This window comes from Trematosphaeria pertusa (assembly GCF_010094035.1).
Source record: "Trematosphaeria pertusa strain CBS 122368 unplaced genomic scaffold BU26scaffold_4, whole genome shotgun sequence".
In the NCBI taxonomy this organism is placed as follows: domain Eukaryota; kingdom Fungi; phylum Ascomycota; class Dothideomycetes; order Pleosporales; family Trematosphaeriaceae; genus Trematosphaeria; species Trematosphaeria pertusa.
In genome coordinates, this window is record NW_022987215.1 from 1319233 (window position 1) to 1339372 (window position 20140).

Genomic DNA, 20140 nt, shown 5'->3' on the forward strand with positions numbered 1-20140 from the left:
TTGGTCCCCGTCTGGTGGCACCTGCGCCTCTCAGCCCCAACCGTGGCAGGGATCTACGGGTGTTATTGTGGGCCAATCAGAGGCCGGATGACTCCGCCCCGCTACCTTGACCCATTATCGTAATCCATTCTATTTTTCTACATGTGAAAGGTCGTCAGACATTTCGGGGCACAAGGGCGACATTAACGCTCATCCGGAAAGTGGAGAAGTCACAGAGCGAAGAAGCCGCGCATCAAGGGAGTCTCGTTATCGAATCATCCGGCTGCAGGATCCCACTCCATCTTCTCCTGCACTCAATCGTTCCTCTGCAACATCCTTCATCTTTTTTCGTCGAAACTATGGCAGTTCCAGCGACTGTCGTGCTGGGAGCGTTGGCGTTGGTCCTGTGGACTGTATACGTAGCCCTATGGCGCCTCTTCTGGAGTCCTTTGAGCAAGTTCCCGGGACCCAAGCTAGCCGCCTTAACGCTATGGTACGAGTTCTACTTCGACGTGATCAAAGGCGGCATGTACATTTGGGAAATCGAGCGCATGCATAAGAAATATGGTACGTTCTGGGCAAACTCTCGTCATTTCCGGTTGCTGATTCAGAAGGCCCCGTTGTACGTATCAGTCCATACGAATTGCACGTTAGCGATCCGGAATTCTACGACGAGATATACGCGTCGAGCGCGCGCCCGAGGGACAAGTATCCGTGGCAGATCAAAAGCGGAGATTCCGCACAAGCTATGGGCTTCACGGTTTCGCACGATCTTCACCGCCTGCGCCGACAAGCGGTGGATCGGTATTTTAGCACGCGAAGCGTGACCCAGCTCGAGGGAGTTATTCATCAAAATATTGAGAAACTATGCAAGCGCATGGATGAATACAAGAAGAATGAGACCCCTATCAACTTCACGCTGGCCTTTTTAGCACTTACCATGGATATCATCGAAGCGTACTCTTTCGGTCGCTCGCAGAACCTATTGGACCAGCCTGGATTCTCGCCGGAGTGGAGGGATGCGATCACTGGTATCATGGGCAGTACTTCTCTGCTCAATCACTGTGGTTGGATCCCGAAAGTTGTGCGACTTATTCCGGAGAGCGCGCTTGAAGGTGCTGATCCGAATATTGCAATGATGCTGAGGCTGAAGAAGGCAAGCACTCTCAAATTCGTGAGCCTCAGCCTTGATTACTAACTTCTGTATAGAGAATAAAGCGTCTAGTTGAGAGCACGGCAGGTTTAAAAGCCAATGAATCAGAGAAGAGCCCCACTCCTCACACGATCTTCGAAGAAATCCGAAATGACGAGGAACTCCCACCTCAGGAGAAGGCAGCCGATCGGCTCACAGATGAAGCCACGATCCTGGTTATTGCCGCCTCGGAAACGCCTGCCAAAGTTCTTTCGCTCATTATGTTCCATCTGCTAAAGCATCCGGATGTGCTGGCAAAAGTAAAGGAAGAACTGTTAACGCTCTCTCTGCCCGCCGACAGAAAGATACCCTCGCTTCGCCAGGTCGAGCAGCTCCCCTACCTCTCAGCCGTTATCAAAGAAGGGCTCCGCTTACATGGCGGAATCGTAGCCCGCAGCCAGCGCATTTCTCGGAACGAGACACTGCGCTGTGCCGGGTATGATATTCCTCCCGGCACGCCTCTCAGCTGTTCTTCGTATTTCCTCCACCGCAATCCCGAGATCTTCCCAGAGCCTACCAGTTTCAGACCAGAGCGCTGGTTGGACTCGGGCCACCAGCTCGACCGCTATCTGGTGGCTTTCGGCAAAGGTACGAGGAACTGCGTCGGGAAGAACTTGGGCCAGGCTGAGCTCTATCTCACCCTTGCGGCAATCATCCCCAGGTTTGCCTTCAGCCTTGTTGATACTGATGAGCGGGACGTGGAGATCGGGCGGGATTGGTATGTCATGCAGCCGTTGCGGCGCAGCGAAGGAGTCCGAGCTATGGTCACCGACGGTATATGAACTCTAGCGGCACAGCATCGCTTTTCTTTTTGTCTTACTCGTTCCATAGTTCCCCACAAGAAAGCCCAGCCTTTCGTCAAGATGAATGCCACCAAGATCATTAGCTACGAGCAGCTGCCTTATGAGCTTCAAGAGCACATCGTAGAAGTACGTGAACTTCTCTTCATGATCTCAAATCGCAAGACTAAGGCTCCACCAGGTGCTGAGCGCATCTGCTCTCCAAAGCTGGAGCCTTGTCAACAAACACGCCTACATTCTCACTCTGCGACGTCGATACCGCAGTGTGCGCTTCCAGACGCCAAGCGCCGCCTACGCCTTCTCCCACCACCGCCTCCACACCAGCCTCGGCAGCCCCCGACACGTCAGAAACGCCTTCGTCAATTTACCTTCAAGCCTCAGCCGCTGCGATCTGGAGAAGTACGCCTTGGCGATCCAGCCCATTCCTGCCGCAGCTCTCCGCACATTTAGCGTGCATATCGGAAACGGCGCTACATACTCCTCCTGGGCCCTTCCTCTGCTGCTGGGCGCCGAATCTCACATCAGAGCACTACGCGTCAAGTCGCGCAACGAGTCCTGGTTCGGCGTCTTCGACTGCACTACCTTCACCCAGCTGCGCTCCCTGGAACTGCGCACCACGAATCAGGTCTTCTCGGCCCCTCAGTACTCCACACTGCTCCGCGTCGCGCTGCAATGCACGGCCAAGACGCTCACCTCGCTCGACATCGGCCACGCCACCACGTCAACGGCCGCAGAGCTGCACACCTCCCCGGGCCTGAATCCTCTGCGCGGCTTCATCTCCCAATCCAGCCTCGATCGCGCCGCCGCTCCGCACCATCCGCATCTAGAATGCCTGGCGTTCCGGGACCTTGATTTCGGCAGTGCGGAAGCGTTCGACTGGTCTATTTTCGGCGCCCATGGCCCTGAAACGTTACGTCTGCTACAGTGCTACAATCTGGCCCCCATGCTGGAGACGACGATGCGCAATCTCTTGCCTACATGGAGGGATTTAACCGCCTTGGATTTCGTGCTGCCGAATATGAGGATGCAGACTCATCCTGCGAGTCTCGCGGCCCTGGAGGATGCGTTGTGCTGCTGTGCGGCGGCGAATCTGGGGCTGAAGCATCTCAGGGTCGAGATTCCCGCTGCGGGACGCACGCCGGATGCTAGGGCGATCGCGCTGCATGGCAATTTGGAGAGTCTGGTTGTCGGCGTCACGGATGCTGACGGGCGGTGGTTGCCGTTCGAGGCGGACGAGCTGCAGACTGTTATCGAGGGTTGCATGCGGCTGCAGTTGGTCGGTCTCATTCTCCCGCCCGTCGGAACGGACTCCGAATACTATCTCGTAAGTTCCCTTTCCCCCATTTTTTCGTATTTGACTGACCACATAGAAGACCTCTCTTCGCCGTCTCCCACGCCTGTCCCACGTCCTAATCGCCGGCGCCGCCGAAGCTTCCAGACCAGTGTACTCCCCAGCATGGCTGCATTGCGGCCCCCAAGGCACCCTGGACGCCGGGGACTTGGCGCTCTCAGCCTGCAGATCGCTGGGCCGGGGACCGTGGTCGTCGGGGAATATCACTTTAGGCGTGCATGCTGGTCCATATTACTGCGCCACCTGGACCGGGGAGCTAGCCTTCTTCGTAGCAGATGGTGATGATGATAATGGAGCGGCGGCTCGGCGCGTATCATTTGGTGGTGCAGCGCTGACGGGACCCTTGTCGCGAGTGCTGCTGTGTTGATGATCATATATGCGCATTTTCACGCTCGATATATTAATTGGGGTAATAATGGGGTTGGGTCTGCCTTGGGTCGGTCGCGTTCCGAAAATACATGCCGCGGCCTGGGATCGGGTCGCTTGGATCGGTGGGCCGCCTTGCTGTACTACGTTCCTGATGGGGCAGCTGATACTTCTTTACTCTGAAGGGGCCGCGTAATTGATGGGACTTCCAAGGCCTTCCGTAGATGTATGTACAACGCAGCATGTGTCTAGGTGCCTGTTTGTGGTTGGCCGAAATTATATCCGAATCCGTCAAACCCGTTATCTGGCAGCGCAGGCCTTCGGGAATTGCGAGTTCCCTCTTGCGGAATCAACCCACATAAAGTATCGCGCGAGACGGATCGCAAGGGGAGCGTATTCTCGACATGGACTACTCTACGCATCCAGCCAATCGGCGCCCGACGCATACTCCAATCTCCATCATACAGTAAGCGCTGAGCCCTGACCTCCCCACAACGGCTTCGCTGCGCAGTCACATATCTCACCCCTGCGCTCATACCCAGGTGCCTAGCGTGAACACTGCCCCGAACCCCTAAGCGCCTTCCTCACATGCGCCCCGGACTAGGTAGAAGGCGGCGCTGAGACGGTGTCCCCCGCAGAACTCAAGCATCTACTAATATACGGTAGGAAATAGATTGTCTTACGTCTTGCTCGAATAGCCAAAATGCGCTGGCAAGTGGACTGCGGTTCCACGGGGATCCGCCTTGCGCTGGCTCAGCTCTCGGGGGGAGGGGTGGCAGTGATGTCAGATGTCTTGATGGAATTTCAAATGCTGTGTGACTTGTGAACTTGCCGCATGTTTCATACGCTTTCATGCCCGCGGCCGTACACTATACCCCCGCTCGGTCCAGATGGTAGATTAGCTGGGAAGGACTTCCAACTTGCCCGTCGGCCTCCGCGTTCCTGTATAGAGAGCTCAACAAGTATATTCACTCGGGAAACCATCTCTAGCCTTGAGCGCCACAAAATCCTTAACGGTTTACCCCGGGGTAGATCATATCTTCAAACTCCGCGAGCTTTACACCCTCACGCTCACGCTTCTTCGAGAACTACTCCGCACAATATGCGAACAGGCACCAGATCACGCCGTGGAGGAGCGAAGAGCAAGAGAAGACAACAGGAGCCTGAAGGGGTTAGCAGCCCAACCGTACTCCACGATAAGGGACCCAACGCCAAAGACCAACAATACGAAGCCGAAGCCACTCCCGTAACGGGGCGCCCTAACTCTCCAAACAAACGAAACTCATCACGCCATCAAACACCGCAATCGCAGGCTCCTCCTCGATCATGGAAATACCACCTCCGCACCATATGGCTCATCACCGTCAACGACCTCAAATCCATCGTCGCTCCTGAAACCGCCTTCGGAATCTTCAGCGCCCTCGCGCCTACCCTGACAACCCATCCTGATCCGACTATCTTCACCGTGTTCTCACGCCTTCCGCATGTCATTCTCTGGAACTGGCTCAACGTCCTGCTTTTCGACATCGCTAACCAGCGCCTTCCAAACTCAATACTCGAAGACAGCGTCAACAAGCCATGGCGACCCATCCCGACCGGACGCCTCACACCTGACGAGGCCCGGCGGTTGCTGCTCGTCGTCATTCCCGTGGTATTCGGCGCTACCCTCTGGCTCGGAGGCATGTGGGAGGCCGTCGCCATGATGGTGCTAACGTGGATGTACAATGACCTGGGCGCCGCCGACGAAGTCTACGTCGTGCGGAACATCATCAACGCGCTGGGCTTCATGTGCTACAGCTCGGGGGCCACAGCAGTTGCGGCGGGCGAATACGAGCTGACCCCCCGAGCCTACACCTGGATCGCCATCGTTGGAGCCATCATCTTCTCCACACTGTCGATGCAAGATCTTCCCGATGTTGAGGGCGACGCAGCTCGGGGACGCCTAACAAGCCCGCTGGTTCACGGCGATACGTTCGCGCGGTGGTCCATTGCCATTCCAATCCTTTTCTGGTCTTTCTTTTGTCCGTATTTCTGGGAGGTCGGCTGGATGGGATATGCTATTCCACTCGTCTTCGGCGGGTGGCTGGCTGGCAGGATACTGAAGTTCAGGAACGTGGCGGGGGATAAGAAGTCATGGCAGATGTGGTGCTTTTGGACTGGGGTCTTGTACGCTCTGCCGCTTTTCGCGAAGGCGTAGAGAATGTTACAATGAGGGTCGATAGATGGATGAACTGGGATTCCATTTGGCGTATTTGGGCGGTGGCGTTCAGACAGGCGTTGATCGAAAGGCACAGGGATTGATATCAGGCGTCCTTGGATTATAGTCGACTCTTCAAACTCGCGACGCGAATTTTCATAGCTTTTTCGAACTTGATGCTTCCACAATATCAGCGTCCCTCCCTTTAAACAAGTTTCTCTCCACCTCTTCAAAAATTATCTTCCTATCCTCCTTCATCTCTAACACCCTATCGCTCAGCTGCCTAAACATCTTCACCGAATGCTCATCATGTGTGGCCATGAATGTCCTCTCAAGCTGAAAGCTCCTGAAGAACGTCTCCGCAGCCAAAACCGTCTGTTCCACATCATCGTCAAACAAGAATCCCTTCTTCAATGCATGGCGTATGAACTCAATGAGAATATGCGCTTCCAGCTGTTGCCGAGGAAGACTCAGTTCTTTGATGCTCCGACCTTCCCGGGTATCATACCACTTCATTGCGTGACCATACTCGTGTTCCGTTGGCTGATCGAGGACACGTTCCGGAGGGCGAGGCTCAAGAGATAGCGCGAAGTAGTGCTCTGTGAACAACTCCAAAAGCCCGCCCGACTGGGCATAGTTCATCTTTCTGTGCGTCGCGTAGCCTAGGATCCAGAGTTGCAGATATAGACTCCACGTTGGCAGCGAGCATGTGTCGCGCTCCGCCGGCACAGCATACTTGTACGCGATGAGATGGCGGAGAATGAAGCAGCGGACTGCGAACACGCCCATAGCACCAAACAAGGCGAAATTGGAGAGCTGGTACTGGGTGAGGTTGTGCGTAGCCTGAAAAGCTTTTTCGAGGCAGGCGCCTGCTTCTTCCCAGCGACGCAAGCGTAGCGCGCAGACGCCGCGACAGAATTGCCATTGCGGTTCTCCACCGCGCTCGGTGTGAGATGTGAGACGCGTTAGATGAATGTCCAGCGCTTCCCAGTCTTGCCGATAGAAGTAATCCGCGATAATGAATTGGTGGTAGGCCATTGCTTCAATGAGCCGATTCGTAGACGCGGTATAGTCCAGGAAGAATAGGATCGCGTTCCGCCATGCCGTAGTAATTAGGGTAACTAATTGCTCATGGTAGATTTCAAAGACCCGAGCAGGTGACTGGCCGTTCGTCACGTCTGCTCTGGCAGCTTCGAAGAGTCTGTAGATCTTCTTCAGAGGACGGGCAATGTCTTTGGGAATCGCAGATATGAACTCAAGGACAGCCTCGGCTGTGAGACTGGAGTCGCCGATGTTCATCCCGAAATGGCTAGCCATTTCGGAGAGCAGCCGCGGGAGCATACTCGATCGGTTCTTGTACCAGCCAAAAGGAATGCTGACTAGCTCTTCGAAAGCTTCTCGCAGCAGTTTCGTACTGCACGTGTGAAGCGCATCCCTCTCCTCCTTCGTGCGAAGGCCCCACGTCATGCCCGCCCGGCTGATGCGAAGACCCTCTCTTAGCAATCTTGGTCCAATCGCATTAAACTTCATGGCAACAGGGTCGTCTATCCGAAGCGCCCAGTCGAAGGCCTTCTCCAATAGGCTCTCCCAGCTTTTCTCGCTCCTGTCGAGCTGGGAGAGTGAAACATCCGAGGGTTGGGTTAGAAAGCCAGCAACAAGTTCGGCATGTCTGATCTCCTGCGGAAGACCCGGCACAAACCCGGCTATCTCGTTGAACTTCGGGTGCGGAAGTTGCGCTAGAAGGGCTTGATTGCGTTCTATGTGCTGCAGTGCAGCCCTCGGCCTCCCGCGCAGGACATTGTACCAAACGAGCCAAGTCCCCGCCTGCAGTCCTTCTCGGAGAGCAATCAGTGACGTAACCAGTTCCTCATGGGCCTTCTTGAGCTCCTCTGTCACCTTCGTGTCCTCCATTGATTGGCTTAGCCGCGAACGGCGCTTTGCCTCTGAGCGGGAGAAAGCGTGCTGTTGTAGCTCCCTCGCGTCACTATACTCACTCATAAAGTGTGATTCGAGGAAAGGACGGACCTCTTCGACAAGATCTGCGATCGTGGACGGTTCAATGTCCCGCGTCATAGCCGGCCACGGTGCCAGGTAGTGATCAAAGACAGCCTTAGGATAGCTGATATCTTGGTGGTCGGAATCCATTTCGAGCCACATGTGCAGGCCGGCCAGAACGCTCTTTCTGAGCATCCCTTCTTCAACATTGCTGTTAAGTCCCTGAAAGAACTCGGGAGAATCCGTCTCGATAGTAAATGGGCTGGATGCGCCATCCCAAGTTTCCATGCGGCGGCGTAAATATGTGAGGAAGGAAGCTTTTGTCCGAGCTTGGAAAGTCCACGTATCGCTAGAACTGTAGTTGTCGGGCCTTGGAATTTCTCTTTGTGCTCTCTGTTGTAGAAATATTGACAGACACGGATGAATCTGGTATGCGGGCTCCTTCGCCGAATGACGTCCGCCATTAAGCTTCAGGAAAAAGAATGTCTGCTTGAGCAAACCGAGGCGGCGGAGCTCCCTCAGTATCTTGACTCCCTTCTGCAGTAACACTTCCTCTTCCACGTTCTCCTTCCCTAGAGCGAGGAGCCAGTATTTAGGCTTGTGCTTGTGCGGTATCCAGTGTGGCAGATGATGCGAATGGTATTCTCGAGGCAAGCAACGAGACGTGTCCTTAGTCAAGCACTGGATGTAGTCGTGCCAATAGCTCGCTAAATCGTCTCCTAGATAGCCCACAAACTTGGACAGGCTAAGTAGTATCGCCTTCTCGACTGGACCCTGTCGGTTGAAGTACTCTGCGCAAACGTGTGTGACGGGCAACGTCTCAAGGAAGCGATCTTCGTGCTCAAGCGAAACAGGAGGTCCTCGGCTGCGAAGAAAGCATTCGTACATAGATTTAAGGTCCTCATACGTCTCATCGGATGGTGTAGTAGTATTCCTGATTGGTTGAGCGACAAAGTGTTCCACCAGCGCTGGCAGATAACCAAAGTACTCTGCGATATCCCTTAGAAGTTGAAGCTGTTCGGGGTCGTTTAGGCTCATCCAGAAAGGCGAATCCGAACCTTTGGTCTCAGAAAGGAACGTCATGAATCCTGTAATAGCATAGAATGGGGATGTGGGACTGTCATCTCCGTTGAGATGCGGATCCTCGATGACCGTATCGTCTTCGATTGCCTCTGACCGCGAATCAAGGGAGAGCCATTGCAGCTTCGAAGTGGAGGATATGACGACCAAAGCCTGCTTTTGGAATCGCGCAAACTCTCCATAGAGAAAATCCTTCCAGGCGATCTTTTCCTCCCTTGTCAAGGGAGATGAGTCTGGCAGAGAGTGGAATGTTGGAAAGTCATCTATCACTAATAGAAACCTCCGGTCGGCTTCATAAGCTGTCAGCCAGTCGAAGATGGCGTCAAGAGAACCGTTCAGATGCGGGAAAGGGTTTGGTTCTATAGATGACACGATGTGGATAGGGTTCGGCTCTCGGCTGTTTAGCGCTCGTGCGAGCTGCGGAAGAATTGAGGTTGGTTCGACGTATCCGCTCTGGCGAAGGCTGAAATAGACCGCCTTCTGTACCATTCCAGTCTTCGTCCACCACCGCAAGCAGTGCTCTAATAACGTAGTTTTTCCGATCCCACTGAAGCCGTAAAGATTCACGACAGGACCTGCGCCACAATCCCATGGATCAAGGAGCTTTGTCTCGAGGTTAAGGAGCTCAGTGTCCCAGCGGTTGCAGAGGTCGATCATTGTCGGGTCTCTGTGGCGATGGATGTATCGATGATGGCAGACGCGACGAGGATCAACCATATCGAGTGAGACGTAAGTTACAGGAACAATCCAATCCTCGAGAGTGATGGGTAACCCTAGCCTCGCCGTTCTCGACTTGTACCAACGCATCGACGTTCGAGCCATGGCGGCAGCAATCGGGAAGGACTTTCCGTCAACGAGGAGGGCCTTGTAAAAGCTTGTAGCGAAGACATTGATAGCGCTTGTCAACATTTTGTAGGACATCCCCAGGACGAAGGGTATGCCATGCTGCACAAAGACGCGGGCGAGATTCGCTTCAGCCCCAGCTCCGGTGGACGCGCTCTCACAGGCGTTCAAGACAACGTAGGGTACGTTATATTTCGACACGACGCTGGCAACTGTCGAAGCTCTGACGGCGCCTTTTGTCGCTTCTTCTTCTTCTTTCGGATAGAATTGGAGCGAAGCCTGCGCTCTATAAATGATTTTAGATCCGCAATTTAGCTGCGGCGGTCAACTCACTTACCTAGCATTGCTACCCGTGCCCCTCTCCTTCACGCTCCCATGCATATCGAAGTGTATCAGATTATAGTACAGCCCACGTTTCGCTGCCCGCGCTAGGTGCTTCTTGAAAGCCGCAAATGTCCCCGGTCTAACAACATCGACCTGCAGGACATCGCTGCCAAGGCACTCGGCGCACCGTATCAGTGAATTGGTAGCTACACGGTGATTAGTCTCTGATAGGTCCGAGCGTGCAACAATCAGCAGTATTCTGAAGGGACCGGGTGTCTTCAGGTGCGCGAAGCGATCTTTTGGGAAAGTTTTCGTCGGCACCACCCTTATGACAGTTACCTGCCCCTCTTCGTTGCTGGTAAGTTCCGCTTCAAGGGTTTCCCAATGAAGCTCGTTGATACTCCGCACTTGCACTCCATTCGTTTCTCCCTGTACCAGAACAGACAGTCCAGAGGGATGCGACGGATACGAAATCGGCGGAAGTTGTTCAAGCAGCTTCTGGCCGTATAGATTGAGGTAAGCTTCCGCGCTCGACCTTTTGGTTCTTTCCAGTGGATCTGAAAGAGGATAATCCTCTAAATACCACCTGAGGAGCTTTTCTTGGACGTCGCCATGCGGGAGTCGAAGTGTACATGCTTCTGGAGAGTTCGAGAGCTCTATTCGCCATGATTGCTGCTTTGTATTGTAACCCACTTGAGTTACGGCGACTGCGCGATATTGGTCTCGATGCGGTGGATCGTCTTCTGCCGGAACGGGAGACATTGTGTTAAGAATGGAACAATAGCGGGAAACTTGAGGCAGGACTATGGACGAACATCTGGAATAAAAGCAAGTAATGGAATCGAATGATGATTGTCGGGTCAGATGCAAGACGTGCATGCGTGACTGCGATGTGGACTCGAGGTAACGCGATCCAGCTGGGTTCCATCGGAGAGTGGCGTGTAGCGAAGGTTGATAATCACGTGCGTGGCTGATATCACTCCACTCTGGGTTTTTCTTAGCATCACGCTCTCTCAGCGCAGCTCAGCATAAATATGTTGTACATCCCAAATCCCTTCAATATACAATTTGGTCTCACCTTATCGTTTCGCAAACTCAACTGACCCATAATCGAACGCTTCGACATGGAACGCCGTCGATTCCTCATCCTGGACTATCCGATACCAGGTGAAGAAGTCGATAAGCTCCTCGGGCGACTTACTATCGACTTCAAGCATCCCATGGATGCTTCAGAGCCTGCTGATCCGTCATCAATCGCCAAAGACTTCCTTCAACCGCCGATTCGAGAGAAAGCAGCAAGGATACTCGCATCCGCATCTCAGGACAGGAACTTGCGCATAGCACTGGAACCATTCCTAGGAGTCTCGAATGGCTCGAACTTCAGCACTGAAATATCTCTCGAGAGCTCGCTGATTGAAACGCACCGCTTGCGAGACCACAACAAGGTCTTCGCCAGGATCATGGACAAGTACTCAAAAGACATCAGCGAGATGATGAGCTACGAGAACGCCCGGTTCGGAGTCGCTCCGGACAAGCTGTACATGGTTATCGGCTACAAATGCGTGGTCGATCCAACGAAATCTGTCAGGGTCAGCCACGGAAGGACAGCATCTGCTAGCGCGAAGGTTCCGATAGGAGCGGCAGCGAATGCGATCGCACCAGGAAGCCTTCCTCTAGGCTCTTCATTAGAAACGACTTCCGAGCAACGCAGGACTGGCAACCTGAATGCTGATAGTCAAGTTGAGGGCAAGGTGGTATTCGCGGTCGAGTACAAGATGTACAAGAAGAGTAGGGTATTGTCTCTGTTCCGAAGGAAGAAGCTACCCTGGGGGTACATGTCTGATAGGGTATTAAGCTTCGCTCCGGGTCAGGCCATGGGAGAGGATGATGATGAGGAGGAGAGCGTCGGCAGCGAAGAGCATAGCGAAGACAGTGAAGAAGAGGATGCCATGGACAAGGAGCTGGCTGAGGGCGGGTACATTTGCAGGTTAGGGCTGGATGAGTTCTACGTGCCGCATCGAGAATAACGGGTCGAGGGGTAGCAACGGGTGGTAATATTGGAGTGTTGAGGTGGGTGGAGAGACATCATTACTTTTGCCGCGATCGGTTTCAAGATTAGATTTTGCGCTAGACCCACTTGAGCTATTACGTAATCATCACTAGAAACTCGTACACTTTCCAGACTCATCTCATAGCTCTGAATTCTCCACCCGAAGAATAGCGAGGAGCAAGCTTCCAGATAGCTTCAAACTGCCAGCTTCCAATGTTGGTTGCGTCCCCGCGCCACCAGCCACATTCCTGACATAAGCTGGTAAAGCGGCGCAGCCGCTGCGCTGGCGGCTAACCAGAACCATTACCTCAGACCTCACCTTTACCCGCATCATCGACGCAGTGCGTGATTGTTTCCCTAACTGCTGGTCGGTCTCGACGTCATCTCCACGTGCAAGGTGCTTTGTGCTCCTTGCTAGGGTGGGAGCATCAGATTCCGGATATATTCCCTCACCGGTTCAGCGCATCGCATCGATATCCGCCGTCTCATCAAGGCTTCAAAGCGCTAGCTCGTTCCCTCGAAGTACTCCATTCTGAGTCCGGCATCGAAACTATGGCCCTCGACCATATTCAGCCCAAACCTATTTCAGACCACAAGCAGTCCACCGTCTACACATGCCCCACACCCCCCGAAAGCACGACACCCGGCCTTCTGGAGGATCTTGATGACCTCGACCCGCTACATTCTCCCAAATCCAATGGCTCCTCCGTCCCATGGCCCGGCTCGACCTTCATCATCAGCTCCGTCTCGACCGGCCACGCCATCGCGCTGCGTGGCGGACAAGTCGTGCTAGCGCCGCCGGGCGGACGCGAATCAATCCACTGGGAGTGCGTGGAAACCAAAGGCTGGCTTGGGTTTCGGAACCCCGTGTCAGGCAAGTTTCTGGGGCACGATGGGCGGTCAGGGAAGCTACGCTGCTCCGGACGGGCACATGAAGGGTGGGAGTGGTTCTGCGTGAGGCAGACGCCAGAGGGAGGCTACGTGTTGCTTATGACACATTGGGAGAAGCTTTGGCCTGTGGGGACCATGATGGAGGGGGGCGAGAAAGTGCTGGCTAAGGTTGAGAATGCGGTGTCTGATGGGATTGTGTGGAAGTTTATTAAAGTCTAGTGCTTCGAGGCGAAAGCAGCGTCCTCAGAAGGGGAAACCGAGTGCACTAGGACTATTTCAATCATTACATAATCACTATCTGAGCGCAACTTCCAACCTCTCCTCTCAATTCGAAAGGACAAATGGTATATCTTAAGAACCATTGTAAGGTTCGATTGGCTCCTTCTATTGATCTCAAGGGCCGTTCTCGTAACGAAAATTCATCCAGGTGTCGCTTATTCCGGTCGCGATAACGATGGGAGAAAGATCCCTCGCCATTGCCTGATTACTGAGAGTAGTTTTGGAGCCTCCCCTGTCCTTCTGAGGCGGAGACTCATATTAACGAGCGGCTGCCTACGGCTATTCATGGAAATGGAGCATTAATACTTACCGATAGCCGTGAGCCAGAAAAGACTGTGGGTCAAGCTACTCGAAGCGGGGTCGGCGTAGAAACGACACGACTTCCGACAACTCTCCCCAACTCCCAATACCACGCCCCAACGACTCCGGCGTACTCCCTTCCCACCGCAGGCAGGCAGGATGAAAGTCCCCGCACCCGGCGTCTGGACGCCCGCCGTAACATTCTTCTCCCCACAAACCGGCGCCATCGACCTCCCCGCCCAAAAAACCTACTTCAAATACCTCTCCGAATCTGGCATCACGGGGCTCGTCGTGCTCGGCTCGAACGCCGAAGCCTTCCTGCTCACGCGCTCCGAGCGCATAAGTCTCATCGCCGCGGCGCGAGAAGCCGTCAGCCCCGACTATCCGCTCATCTGCGGCATCAGCGGGTTTTCCGTCGTCCAGACGCTTGAGAACGCCGCGGATGCAGCGCAGGCCGGCGCGGACTTTGGACTACTATTGCCAGCGGCGTACTACGGGCCAGCGACGACGAAGGAGGTGGTGAATGGGTTCTTCGACGAAGTGGCGCAGAAGAGCCCGCTGCCCATTGTGATCTACAATTTTCCGGGCCAGTGCAACGGTGTGGACCTCGACTCGGAGACTATTGCTGGGATGGCGCGGCGGAATCCGGGGAAGATTGTGGGCGTGAAGTTAACGTGCGGGAGCGTGGCGAAGATTACGCGGTTGACGGCGGAGTTGTCGCCGGATGTGTTCGCTACGTTTGGCGGGCAGTCGGATTTTCTGATCGGTGGGCTGGCGGTGGGGAGTGCGGGCTGCGTTGCTGCTTTCTCGAACGTCTTTCCTAAGACGATATCTAGGATCTATGAGCTGTATACGAGTGGGAAGGTGGACGAGGCATTGGTGCTGCACCGGAAAGCCGCGCTGGCGGAGAGCCCAGTCAAGGCGGGAATCGCGAGCACCAAGTATGCTGTGTCACAGTTTAGCGCGGCAGCAGCAGGTATCGAGGATGCGGAAGAGAAGCTGAAGCCGAGGAAGCCATACCTGCCCGTCAGCGAAGCCGTAAAGCAAAACGTGCGGAAAGTGATGGCGGAACTGGCGGAGATCGAGAAGTCATTGTAGGCCACATAAAGGCATAACCCGGCATATTCTGGGTCTTGCACCTCATTGAGGCGCATAATTCAGCAATTAGGAGCACTTGTATTAAGGCGCTAAGAAGCTGTCAAAAGACACAATTTGTGTGCATTCCTCACCGGGTGGTATACGCCGTCATCCTACATGCTGCCATCACCACCCAAAAGTATCAACTTCCAGCTCAAACACTGTCTTCTCATGCCGCCCCAGGCTCGCCGCCACCGCGCGCACATCGTCGCACAGGGCTCCAGGCCCACACACCACAACGCCGACCTTCTTATATCCAGCCTGAACCTCCTGTTGCAACAGCGCTCTGATGTCTAGTCGCTCACCAATGCGAATCTCCCTGTCGGAAACGCTGCTCACCGCTGATTCCAGATCCTGCACGACCGCTGCGTGGATTTGCTTCACGCTCCACGCAAGCTTGACGTCCACATGAGCACGGAAGAAGCCCAAGAGGCCGGTGATACCGATACCGCCCCCTATGAGCAGCAGCCGGTCACAGCTCAGCACGGCGGAAGGAGGGTTGTTTGGGTATGGCCCGTCGAGGAGGGTTATTAGGCTAGCGTGCTTTTGCAGTAGGCGGGTCATGCCGGTAGACTTGCGGACATATAGGGTTATGCCGGCAGTGGTGCCCGGGTCGTGGTGTGCATGAGACTCCGTGACTTTGGTTTCGATCTTGCCGTCCTCCTTGGGCGAGCGGCGAAGCGAGTTTCCCGGACTATGTGGGCCGATACCATAGGAGCGGAGGAGAGCCGTAGAGTTGATAGAGAAAGGATGGTTTTCCCAGGGCTTTAGAGGGTTGAGAGTCGGAAAGTAGACGTAGCCGTGGAAGCCGGGCTTACCGCTGAACCTGACGCCAGGTACTTCAACGCGGACATGTGTCGAACCAATTTCCGTTACTGTTGCCTTCCGTACTCCGTTTTTAACCATGCGGAGGATGCGAAGCAAACGATCGAAAGCCCAAACGGCGAAGGCAGCGTAGAGCCAGTATTCGTGGGTTCCTGTTTTACCGAATCGTAGGATCAAGTGGTACCAGCTGCCAACAATAACAAGGATGGCCATGATGATATGGCCGATAAGAAACACCTCATATGAAAACCGACGCATCCAAAGAAGACTGAAGACAAGCATAACACAGACAAAGACAGTGCCAACGATGCCCCATTGCCAGTACGGCAGTTTCACATCCTTGTTATACGTGCCAGTTTGAACGCGCGCCGCCCATAAGAAGATGGAGTGGAGAATCGTATGAATCGCAAAGAGGCGTGCAATCCAGCGATGTAAGAGGATATACGTAGAGTGAGACCAATTTGTGAGCCAGAGCAGGATATTATTTCGTCCGGCGAAAAGAATCGTAAGCGGAAGGAGCGCGAAAGCAAATTCGCCGGTCCGATATCCAGCGTAGGCAAGAATCTCGCCACGTTTGTTGTAGCCCCATGGGTGTGGAAGTGGGTATACAGGCCAGTAGCTAAGGCAAGAAAGAATGATGTTGAGAAGTAGAAAGCCGCCGATGTACCAGGCCTGCCCTAGAGTGGGTGCGTTTCCGAGCAGCCAAGGAAGCGGACGAACGTGGTATGTGCCGATTGTGGATGGCCAGATGAGGTATGGATTGATTTTATCGACGATGAATGATGCGCATGGAAGTTTTGTGATCCACCTGATGGCAATAGGAGTAGCAAAGCCCACGACCAGAATGACCAGCCTAACTTGATGTCAGTGATGTTCTCAATAAATCAACGACTGCACCTACGAGTATCTATACAAAAGCGCTGAGTTGTGCTCCATAGTGCTGAGAAATCTCATCTGAGTGTTCCAATTCTTCTCTGGGACGACCATGGTGGAATTGAGCGTACGCCCGAAAGCCCATGTTACTGTCGGGGTGCTGTCGACGTGGTCAAGGGATGTTTGATAGTCCCACTTCGGTTGGAGAGGAGGAGTACCCGTCGCCACGGTCGAAAAGTACTTCTCCAGGAGCCACATGGGCTCTTCCTGGCATTTCGTGCTCATGCAATAGGCGACCGAGGTTAGAAAAGCATCGTCACCGGCTCGACATTTGGAGCTGGTCATTGCCATAGGTATTCCGTGATGACGAGGCATAGTACATGTGAGGTTAGCGGAAGAAAAGACATTCCCGCAAGCGTAAGCGCAGTAAGGCCGCGATACAGGACCACCAATGCCAATAAAGGCACCGGCGGCCGTGGTAGAAAGACCTACCGGCACAAGGAGTGAAGAGAGCTTCATGCTGGAGCAGCAGGGTGACTAACCCTGGGGAACGAAGAATGCTGAGGTTGATGGTAACACGGACAGACGGATTGGGTCCTTAAAACATCCAGCTAGGGCGGGAGCTTTCCCCAGGCATGGTACTGTATAGTGTAGCATTAGAATAGAAAGCTGCACCCTCATTCGTAGCGATGGAGAGCATGGCCGATGAGTTCCCCATGGCGTACCGAAACTTGCTCAAGCCAAGAGAAACCCTAGGCACCAACTTACGCCCGACGCGAAGTTAGATGAGCAAGTTTTCGGCATGCCGGCTACAGTGATGGCTATCACAGCAGCACGGCTGCTACTGCTAGCAAGCGCAGCCACTGACTTCAGGTTCTCGAGAGCTGTGACTGGTTCCCCACGCGAAACGCTGAAGCGACGCAGCAATCGACATCTAGTTCCAGTGTTGAAAGTCATCATGTGAGCAAGGCGAGGTTGATCCCACGACTCCTTGTACGCTTTGTTGAGCCTGGACTTTGGATATCGGCGAGGAGTTCGCAGCGGTGTTGGTCGAGCCTTTTTTGCTGCATTAGTTATGAGTATGAGCTTTGGAGTCAAAAGTGATGGGGTTTGCAATACTGCGCGGGGCGTAAGGAGGAGCGAAACACAATCCTCTAAACTCGTCAAGGTAGTTTGCTCGTTGTCTCGAGCCCGTGTGGCATTGTTCGTAGTGTCCATCGACCATGGCTGCGGAGTGGCTGCTCAAGATGGTAGGCAATACATCCATCGGCGGTCAGTGGGTAGTCCGCCATGAGGTTTCCAGCTCAATTAACAGAGCAGCCCCCAGAGCTGGAGTGGTAGTTCAGCGCCCGTCAATTTCGGATGAAGCGTCTCGCATTTGGCAGCGGTACTGTCGAGAGATCGCGGGAGAAGACTGCTTGCCTGGAGTGTTCCATCTCCAGGAGGGCACTCGACTCGACCAGCACAGGAAGGAGCATTCCCAGCGAAAAAGTAAGAAGACTTTCGATAGGACCAGCATGACGGTTGGCTATCGAGCGTCGCGATATAGAAAACCGGCGTGGAGTTGTAAGTCGCTCGTGCAACATCGCAGCTAGCCTGCTATTTTTTCCCGGCCCGTGATGTGGACAGCGGTACGCAGAGAAAGGATCGATGTCGTTGTTTACTTCCAAGGTTGAGAAGTACAGCTCTGTAAGGTTTCTCGACTTAGGGCTGCTGTGAATGTGGAGGGTGTGAACAAGCCTTAGCTACGTCAAGAAAGAAAAGGAAAGCGCGACTCCCCTCCTTCCATTCCCGACGTCTACATCTAGCGGTAGCGTATCTTTGGAGCAAGAATATCGCCGCGAACCAAAAGACAGAGCGAAAATTGAAGCGCCGAGGCAGGGGGACTCATACAGGTAAATTCTGAATTTGACATGGCATGAGCCGGTCAATGCGAATCAGTTCCAGCTCCAGCAATCCGTATTACAAAGTTACTACTACACAGCTACACAGTAGACTACAATTATCCAAGACAGAATGAACCCAGTTCATCAATTATCCAACTTCCAAGAAGTGCAGTGTACGCCCCCCGGGGTGAAACCGCCAATGCTGAATGTGGCGGCTAGTATGCGAAGTCGTAAATCGTGCAATGTCATAAAGTGAAACGCTAAAAGAACTGGCAAGATGGGCTGACGCATCTGGAATCGAGGGCGAGTGCCGCTGATTTGACAAAGGAAAGGGGTATGTACAGGGTACAAGGGTGTCTGTGTGGCGAGTAGATATGCTCGGCAAGAAGGTGTCGGCAAGGTGTCGGCATGGGAAGAACAGAATGCGAGGTCGAAAGGTCAGGAAGGTGGCTATTTCGCGGTGGGCTGTTGCTGCTGGGCTTTCGGAGCTGGAGCTGCCGCTTTCTGCGCAGCATTGGGAACCTGCTTCGGTGGTTGAGCGTTCCCTGCATTCCCGGCCGCCTGAAGCACGCGCTGATGCTCCGCTTCTTTCCTCTTGACCAGCAAGCTCTTGAATGCGCCAAGCCATTTTGCCAGGCAGTCTTCATCTGGTGCGCAGAAGCGCAGGTTCTTCTCTTCGGTGATGACCTGCATGCAGTACTGCTTGCTCTTCGACGCCGGGTCGATATCCACCGCGTCGATAATGCTTGAGAAGGGTATGATGAGGTTGGCAGAGTATTCCTGGTCGTTCTTATATAGACCAAGCCCCTTTGGCCGCAGGACAACCCAGACTCTCTTCCACTGCCGAACTCCGCCTTTTGACTTGAGCACATATAGCCAACCGTGGTACACGACGCGCTCGTCGTCTGGCGTGGTGCCAATATTGCTCTGCTGACTAACATTCGGGATTTGTTGAGAGGTCCGCGGAAGAGAATTGGCGGAGCCGTGGAACGCTGCAGGTGCAGGCCCGCCTGTGTCGGAGAAGTCTGAGAACGAGCCGTAGTCGTTGCCGGAGTAATTCAGGGTATGCGACGGTCGCCGTGCGCTGTGTAGAGCTTCGGGCGGCATTGAACTTGACGGCCTGGGTTCCGCCTCAGAGGAGCTCGATCCGATGGTTTCCCTTGTCGCTCTGTCGAAGCCCGTGAAGGTCTTCTTGCCGGTGGGGCTCATGAGGATCATCTCTTCCTCTTCCTCATCTATGCGCGCCTCAGCCCGTATCAGATGCACCCACTCCTGCGCCTCCTTCTCTGTCGATGCGCCGAGGTGGTAGTTCCGTGCGGGCGAGAAGATGCCGAAGACATGGTCCATCTTCTTCTTCGAGTCCTTCTGGCGCGCGACGGCCGTGATCTCGGAGAGAGTGATCTGGTGGCGCAGCTTCGTCTCATCTTTGTCTTTGTAGATGGAGAGCAGGTTCGGGCGGAGGACGATGTGGATAGGTTTCCATTGCTGCGCACGTTAGCTGTCGATAGCATTCCGCATCGGTTCAACGCGTCTCCTGACCTTCGTCTTCCGCGTGCGCTTGACCACAGTGCCAGCCTTGATGACGCGATCGAACTCGAAGCTGCCGTTTTGGTTGACGGGCGACATGACGTTCATGCCGGCATTGTGCGCCTTGATGGCCTCAACGCGCGGCTGGGGGAGTGGCGTCTGGATCTTCATGCCCGTGGGGCGGATGGGCAGCGGTTTGGAGGGCGTTTGCTGGCCGTTCTCCGCCATGCTTGCTGCCATGGCGG

At 54.3% G+C, this 20140-nt stretch overlaps 9 protein-coding genes across 9 annotated transcripts; 6 read left to right on the forward strand and 3 right to left on the reverse strand.

Moving 5' to 3' along the window:
• Window positions 1–338: 338 nt before the first annotated feature.
• On the forward strand, window positions 339–1953 carry BU26DRAFT_529336 (cytochrome P450; the record flags this gene model as incomplete). Its single annotated transcript, XM_033830889.1, has 3 exons — window positions 339–546; window positions 594–1153; window positions 1189–1953. 3 exons carry the CDS (start codon window positions 339–341, stop codon window positions 1951–1953), a joined length of 1533 nt encoding a protein of 510 aa, XP_033687126.1.
• On the forward strand, window positions 1719–3813 carry BU26DRAFT_251620 (uncharacterized protein). Its single transcript, XM_033821139.1, has 3 exons — window positions 1719–2100; window positions 2153–3295; window positions 3345–3813. The coding sequence occupies exons 1-3, from the start codon at window positions 2035–2037 to the stop codon at window positions 3687–3689; spliced, it is 1554 nt and encodes a 517-aa protein (XP_033687127.1). The 5' UTR covers window positions 1719–2034; the 3' UTR covers window positions 3690–3813.
• A 308-nt stretch (window positions 3814–4121) lies between these two features.
• On the forward strand, window positions 4122–6145 carry BU26DRAFT_516821 (uncharacterized protein). The gene is made up of 2 exons (XM_033828425.1): window positions 4122–4154; window positions 4355–6145. Exon 2 carries the CDS (start codon window positions 4524–4526, stop codon window positions 5883–5885), a length of 1362 nt encoding a protein of 453 aa, XP_033687128.1. The 5' UTR covers window positions 4122–4154; window positions 4355–4523; the 3' UTR covers window positions 5886–6145.
• Window positions 6042–10889, reverse strand: BU26DRAFT_561894 (uncharacterized protein; the record flags this gene model as incomplete). The annotated part of the gene is made up of 2 exons (XM_033832969.1): window positions 6042–10089; window positions 10141–10889. 2 exons carry the CDS (start codon window positions 10887–10889, stop codon window positions 6042–6044), a joined length of 4797 nt encoding a protein of 1598 aa, XP_033687129.1.
• A 362-nt stretch (window positions 10890–11251) lies between these two features.
• BU26DRAFT_561895 (uncharacterized protein) lies at window positions 11252–12154 on the forward strand (the record flags this gene model as incomplete). Its single annotated transcript, XM_033832970.1, has 1 exon — window positions 11252–12154. One exon carries the CDS (start codon window positions 11252–11254, stop codon window positions 12152–12154), a length of 903 nt encoding a protein of 300 aa, XP_033687130.1.
• A 175-nt stretch (window positions 12155–12329) lies between these two features.
• BU26DRAFT_251562 (uncharacterized protein) lies at window positions 12330–13582 on the forward strand. Its single transcript, XM_033821138.1, has one exon. The coding sequence runs from the start codon at window positions 12730–12732 to the stop codon at window positions 13285–13287; it is 558 nt and encodes a 185-aa protein (XP_033687131.1). The 5' UTR covers window positions 12330–12729; the 3' UTR covers window positions 13288–13582.
• Window positions 13583–13616: 34 nt separating this feature from the next.
• On the forward strand, window positions 13617–14856 carry BU26DRAFT_516824 (aldolase). The gene has a single exon (XM_033828426.1). The coding sequence runs from the start codon at window positions 13807–13809 to the stop codon at window positions 14743–14745; it is 939 nt and encodes a 312-aa protein (XP_033687132.1). The 5' UTR covers window positions 13617–13806; the 3' UTR covers window positions 14746–14856.
• Window positions 14857–14871: 15 nt separating this feature from the next.
• BU26DRAFT_516825 (uncharacterized protein) lies at window positions 14872–16579 on the reverse strand. Its single transcript, XM_033828427.1, has 2 exons — window positions 16511–16579; window positions 14872–16462 (listed from the first exon to the last, which is right to left on the reverse strand). Exons 1-2 carry the CDS (start codon window positions 16543–16545, stop codon window positions 14911–14913), a joined length of 1587 nt encoding a protein of 528 aa, XP_033687133.1. The 5' UTR covers window positions 16546–16579; the 3' UTR covers window positions 14872–14910.
• Window positions 16580–18818: 2239 nt separating this feature from the next.
• Window positions 18819–20135, reverse strand: BU26DRAFT_502657 (PH domain-like protein; the record flags this gene model as incomplete). The annotated part of the gene is made up of 2 exons (XM_033826650.1): window positions 18819–19853; window positions 19908–20135. The coding sequence occupies 2 exons, from the start codon at window positions 20133–20135 to the stop codon at window positions 18819–18821; spliced, it is 1263 nt and encodes a 420-aa protein (XP_033687134.1).
• Between the last annotated feature and the right edge of the window lie 5 nt (window positions 20136–20140).

What these genes read in the sequence shown, in the direction of transcription:
- BU26DRAFT_251620 (XM_033821139.1), top strand. Translation starts at nt 2,035, where the DNA reads ATGAATGCCACCAAGATCATTAGCTACGAGCAGCTGCCTTATGAGCTT. An exon ending in TTCAAGAGCACATCGTAGAA is followed by an intron (nt 2,101 to 2,152) that starts GTACGTGAACTT and finishes AGGCTCCACCAG; the next exon opens with GTGCTGAGCGCATCTGCTCT. An exon ending in CGGACTCCGAATACTATCTC is followed by an intron (nt 3,296 to 3,344) that starts GTAAGTTCCCTT and finishes ACCACATAGAAG; the next exon opens with ACCTCTCTTCGCCGTCTCCC.
- BU26DRAFT_516821 (XM_033828425.1), top strand. Translation starts at nt 4,524, where the DNA reads ATGTTTCATACGCTTTCATGCCCGCGGCCGTACACTATACCCCCGCTC.
- BU26DRAFT_251562 (XM_033821138.1), top strand. Translation starts at nt 12,730, where the DNA reads ATGGCCCTCGACCATATTCAGCCCAAACCTATTTCAGACCACAAGCAG.
- BU26DRAFT_516824 (XM_033828426.1), top strand. Translation starts at nt 13,807, where the DNA reads ATGAAAGTCCCCGCACCCGGCGTCTGGACGCCCGCCGTAACATTCTTC.
- BU26DRAFT_516825 (XM_033828427.1), bottom strand. Translation starts at nt 16,545, where the DNA reads ATGGAGCACAACTCAGCGCTTTTGTATAGATACTC. An exon ending in GCGCTTTTGTATAGATACTC is followed by an intron (nt 16,463 to 16,510) that starts GTAGGTGCAGTC and finishes ACATCAAGTTAG; the next exon opens with GCTGGTCATTCTGGTCGTGG.